Raw genomic sequence first — 6,000 nt, 5'->3', positions numbered from 1 at the left:
TTATTTAAGTCCCCCTGGACCTAGAGTATAATTGAACACCTAGATATACAGATGCTCAACAACCATCAAATGTAGATCCATGCATTATAAGAGTTGAAGGATGAACAGAGGACCAGCGATAGAAAAATAATATGAAAGACGACAAGGGAGGTAGGAAAAGAATAATACAGGAGTATAAGAATATTATAGTAATGAAGAAAGGGTATTGTGTAAGGATAACTGACCTAAGGTGATAGACAGGTAAAGTATTTGTGTAGAAAGTTTAGATGAACTTAGATAAAACTTATGAAAATAAGAAGAGTAATAAGAAAAATATATAGAGAAACGAGAGAGGTTGATATACGAGATTTCATTGATACCAATTTAAGAAAGAAAAGAAAAAAAAGAAACAAAACAGCTACAAAATATAAGAAAACAGAACACACACACACACACACACACACACACACACACACAAAACAAAAACAAAAACAGAAAAAAAAAGAAAAAAGGTAGGGGGAGATTCCTCACTGTTCTGAGTTCTTACCCAACAGATACCTGGAGTTTAAAAAGCAGGTGCCTATCAATATGGTTATTGTTTTTGTTCAGACTGTACCCAGAGCTGTCACTGTGTTTCTAGGAACGACCACAATGACCGCAGGATTGCAGGAAATGAGAGGAGAAAAAAAGAAGAAAAAAAAAGGAATGAATCATAACATTAGAAAAAAGGTGTAGGTTAAATGGCAAAGAGAAAAATAAGAACATTTAAAAATGCAAATGAAAAAAGATTAAAAAAAAAGGGTATTCTTCAGGGGTTTTTTTGGTGGGGGGAGAGGTTAGGAAACTTGTGTCTCCACTAAATTTGGGATCTAAACACTTCACAAAGTCTTTTTCTCTTGTTATTTGGCTTTGCGGTTTTTCGGATGAGATTGCTTGTTTGGTAAAACAAAGCTGAAAGATCCACGGGCGGCTTTGTTTACCAGGTCTATTGGCGGCGCAGGGGGATGGACTTCAGCAGCGCTGGGACCGGATTTCTGGCTAAGGGATCTCTGGGAAATCCTTTGCCAGTTAGGTGGCGCTTTCAGCAACACCTCTCAGGCTCCAATTGCCTGGACTGCTGGTCATTGCCAGCAGTCAAGATGATGCTGCTCTCAGGTGATAGGGGAGGGGCTCCCTCCCAATGCCGTTCCCGGAGCAGAAGTGGAAACTTCTCGGTTCTGTGAAGCTGGCAGGTCCGTGCTCTGCCAGGTGTGGGCTCTGGGCTCGCGCAGGCTCCGTATGGCTCTGTCTGCAGCCGGCGGGTCTGCGCTGCTGTGGAGCACTGTCTCTGCTCTGATTCAGAAGAGCCTTTGTCTCCCAGCCGCTCTGCAGTGGAGCTCCACACTCTCTTTTTGTGCTGGTATTCTTCCTTTTTTTCCTCTCTGCCTGTGTTCTCTGTGGTCCTAAAGCTTACTTAGGATCAATTTCTGTTAGAGGACTGTCTCCTGCACTGCCAGTACATGAATCTTGGCAGGAGCTCAGTATGTCTCACCCTGAACCACCGCCATCTTCCAATGAATCCTCCATGAGACTCTTATTTCCAATTAGCCATCAGAAAACCAGAAGTGGTGCTGTGGCTCAAGGGGTAGGGCAGGAGCCTTGAGCTGAAAAGCACAGAGACAGAGCCCAGGACCAGAGTTCAAGGACCAGGACTGATAAAAAAAAAAATACCTGTCACAGAATAAGAATATTATGTCATTTGCAGGGAAATGGATGGACCTGGAACAAATCATAGTAAGTGAGATAAGCCAAGCTCAGAGAGATCAAAGGCACATGTTTTCCTTTCATATATGAAAGTTAGATCTAATAACTGGACAAGATGACTTATATAGGACTCTAGGCAGGGACACACAAAGAGTCAGACTAAAGGAAGATACTCTCTGGGAAAGAACCCAAAGGTATAACTCCTCTGAACATTTAACATGCAGGTACTACTTATCAAAATGAATTCCAGAGAATGGAAACTGAGTGCTTATGTTGTTAATGGCGGTGCTGATTGTGGTGGTGACTGTTTTTGCTTCTAGGGTTTTTTGGGGTTGTCTTTTTAAAGGAGCAAAAGGGAACACACAGAGGATGGATAGAAAAATGCAGGCATGTTATTCAGTATACACTATATGGAAAATGAACTATTCAACTTGTGGGAGGAGATGAGAATTGGAACAGTACAAGGTGAATATGGAAGTACCAGGATCTGCAGATGTTTCCATGTTTGTAAATGGTGACAAGAACACACATCTCAGAAGGCTGGGTGGTCAAGCGAAATGAAACACTAAAACACTTGTCATCCGATGAAAAAAAAGAAGTTTTTAACTTCAGAATTTGGGTTCTATTCCAGAAAGTAGATTTAAGTACAGAGGCTATACAATTTGAACATTTCACTTTTGCCTATAGTCCTTAGAATTTTGCACAATGCAATAGGAGATAAATATTAATTCTAATCTTTACTTTTTGTGGTGCTGGTCCTGGAACTTGAACTTAAGCTTTTACCACTTCAACCCACTTCCGTTGTTTTGGTGATTAACGAGAGATCAGAATTTCACAGACCTTGGCTGAGTAGCTAGGATTGCAAGATATGAGGACCAGTGACCTGGTCAAATCCTTACTTGTAATGTCTATGAGTGTGCCACCTTAGTTTATTAACAATTCTTTTTCTTCAGCTACTTGTTCAGTCCAAGCTGTTCAGCTTGCCCTTGAGTCTTCATAATAACTTATGTGACTCTTTACTCATGATTTATTCTGATTATATCACACATCATCCCACAGATCAGCCACAGCTTCACTTCTTTGGGAGTCTGGATAGTCTCTCATTCAGTTTGCAACCCTAAGAGCTAATAGGATGCTGGGGGAAAACTAAATGAGAACAAAATAACAGTAATATTGAACTGTTGTCCAAAGGGTAGAAGATATATATTAAGATCATTATAATTAGTATAGGAAAGAAAAATAAAATGGCAGATTCCATTACACACACACACACCATTGCAATCAAAATCTGTAACAAGATTGGGAGGGGTAGAGGAGGAAAAGCGAGAGAAAAACATGAGAAGGGCTATCAGTGTTCAAGAAATACTGATGAATGTAACTGTAACATCTCTATACGTTACACCGACAATAAAATACAATAAAAAAGGAATTTTTAGAAAGATGCAACTGGGCTGGGAGTTTGGCCTAGTGGTAGAGTGCTTGCCTAGCATGCGAAGGCCCAGGTTCGGTTCCTCAGTACCATATACATAAAAAAAAAGCAAGAAGTGGTGCTGAGGCTCAAGTGGTAGAGCTCTAGTCTTGAGAAAGTCCTGAGCTCAAGCCCAGGATTGGCAAAAAAAAAGATGCAACTATTTTACATAATGGATAGTGATAGTTATTGCTCCCTTATAGCTCTGGTGAATTGTTCATGTTCTTTTTATGCTTCTTTCTTTCAAAAGTTAAGAATACTATAAATATGAAGATCTAGTTACAATATAAGTGGGGGGGAAAGCAATTGTTGGATAGGATTTGTTTGCATCAAATATGACATTTTAGACAACATAGGCAAATTTTTAAATAATAAATAAAAACTTCTAACTACAGTAAAAAAAAAAAATAAATACAAGTGGGGAATGGTACAGGGCCTAGGGACATTTGAGCCCATTCTTTGTGCCATTCTTTTACCATACTGTAACAGTTAAAATGCATACAAGGAAGCTTATGAGGACAATAAAAAGAAAACAAAGAGAGGGAAACATGTGGGTCAAAAACAAATCTGAGTCTCATCTGACTACAAAAATAATTTCCTAAGAAGTTTCTCCTTTTTACATTCTGCAAGGATATACTATCTCTGTTGAAAGCAAACATTGTTTAAATCAAATGTATAGATAAATCTTATCATACTTTTCTACAATGTAAAATAATAGGAATATTTTAGTAATGTGGCACCAAGGGAAAAACAGATTAACCCACCTGGAAATGCTATTTATGTTGTTCTACACCCCCTGATTTCACCCTAATTTTACAGATCATTAAAAGAGGTTTGAGGGAAGCTATGATGCAATATGGCAGCATACCAGAATGACACCATCTCTGCTGAGATTTCAGACTTCTTCCTGAATTGTTTTGTCAGACATCCCAGCTGGCAGCTCTGGCTGTCCCTGCCCCTCGGCTTCCTCTTCCTTCTGGCCATGGGAGCCAATGCTCTTCTTCTGATCACTATCTGGCTGGAGGCCTCTCTTCATGAACCCATGTACTACCTCCTTGGTCTCCTTTCCTCGTTGGACATTGTTCTCTGCCTCACTGTCATCCCCAAGGTGATAGCCATCTTCTGGTTTGACCTCAGGTCTATCAGCTTCTCTGCCTGCTTCATTCAGATGTTCATTATGAATTGCTTCCTGGCTATGGAGTCCTGCACATTCATGGTCATGGCCTTTGATCGCTGAGATACCCATCCATCATCACTGACCAATTTGTGGTCAAGGCCATCATGTTTATTTTGGCCAGGAATGTCTTTATCACTCTACCCATCCCCATTCTCTCAGCGCAACTCCATTACTGTGAAAGAAATATCATTGAGAACTGTATCTGTGCCAATATGTTTGTTTCCAGACTCTCTTGTGATGATGTCACTATCAATCGCCTTTACCAGTTTGCTGGAGCCTGGACCCTGCTGGGGTCTGACCTCATCCTCATCTTCCTCTCCTACACCCTCATACTGAGAGTTGTGCTGAGACTCAAGGCAGAAGGTGCTGTGGCCAAAGCTCTAAGCACATGTGGCTCCCACTTCATCCTTATCCTCTTCTTTAGCACCATCCTTCTGGTCTTTGTCCTCACACATGTGGCTAAGAAGAAGATCTCCCCTGATGTGCCAGTCTTGCTCAATGTCCTCCACCATGTCATCCCTGCAGCCCTTAACCCTATTGTGTATGGGGTAAGAACTCAGGAGATTAAACAAGGAATCAAGAGATTGCTGAAGAAAGACTGATAAGAAGGGCTTCTGGATCTCAGAAACAAAATGCAAAGGAGAAAAGCACAGAACACTCTCTCCTCTTGAAAACACAATGTGTTCTTTGACAACATACCTTTGATATTTTTGCTACTTTTTAAATTTTGGTCCAATTTTGTGATTCTATTTTATCTAGAATTTGAGCACTCACTAGGATAAATTTTATCATGGAGCAATAATGCCCAACTACCTTTGGTGCTCAGAAATGGAGCTCAGTGGTAGAATAAATGATGGATTTAAAAATAATAGTTGAATGTAAAACACATAACATTGAGATTCCACTCACCCCAATAAAAAGAGACAAGCATTGGGGTCAAGAGTTTGGCCTAGTGGTAGAGTGCCTGCCTAGCATGCACAAAGACCCAGGTTCGATTTCTTGGTACCACATACATAGAAAAAGCCAGAAATGGTGCTGTGGCTCAAGTGGTAAAGCTCTAGCCTTAAGAGAGCCAAATGACAATTCTCGGGCCCTGAGTTCAAGCCCCAAGACTGGAAAAAGAAGAAAACAATTATCAGGAAAACAGACAAGAATAAATGATGGTGAGGATGTCGGGGGAAAGGAACCATTACACACTAGTAATGGGAATATAAAATAGTCCAGCCACTAAGTCAATACAGAAGTCAGTGAAGACTTTTGGGATAGGTTAAAGATAAACAAAGTCAAGGAGCATCACATGATCAAAATATACCCCACATACGTGTGCATCAGATGGACTGGAAAACATCTTGTAATTAGCAGACCTGAACACTTGTGGCATTGCTCATGGTGGCCGGGTTGCAGGATCAGCCTGAGTAGCCACCAACGAATAAAGAAAATGTGATAGAAATACATAATAAAAAAAATCACATCAAGGTTCTTTGCAAAAAAAAATGTGAAACTGGAGATCATGTTGAGAAAAATCAACAAGACTCAAAAGGTGGTTAATATCATGCTCTGATATGAGAAAAAAATCTACAGGAAGCAGCCTGAAAAGCTGATGGACTTCATGTCGAACCAGACATGATGAGCA

At 40.4% G+C, this 6,000-nt stretch overlaps 1 protein-coding gene across 1 annotated transcript; it reads left to right on the top strand.

Annotated features, from left to right (window-relative positions):
* Positions 1–4,046: 4,046 nt before the first annotated feature.
* LOC150053315 (olfactory receptor 56A3-like) lies at positions 4,047–4,969 on the top strand. The gene is given in 2 exon segments (XM_090349278.1): positions 4,047–4,422; positions 4,425–4,969. Coding segments are annotated over 2 exon segments (921 nt in total).
* Positions 4,970–6,000: the final 1,031 nt, after the last annotated feature.

The sequence above is a fragment of the Megascapheus bottae genome, chromosome 16 (assembly GCF_031878675.1).
Source record: "Megascapheus bottae isolate mThoBot1 chromosome 16, mThoBot2.hap1, whole genome shotgun sequence".
In the NCBI taxonomy this organism is placed as follows: Eukaryota; Metazoa; Chordata; class Mammalia; order Rodentia; family Geomyidae; genus Megascapheus; species Megascapheus bottae.
The sequence above is the reverse complement of the archived record's forward strand: the minus strand, read 5'-3'. Positions and strand labels throughout refer to the sequence as shown.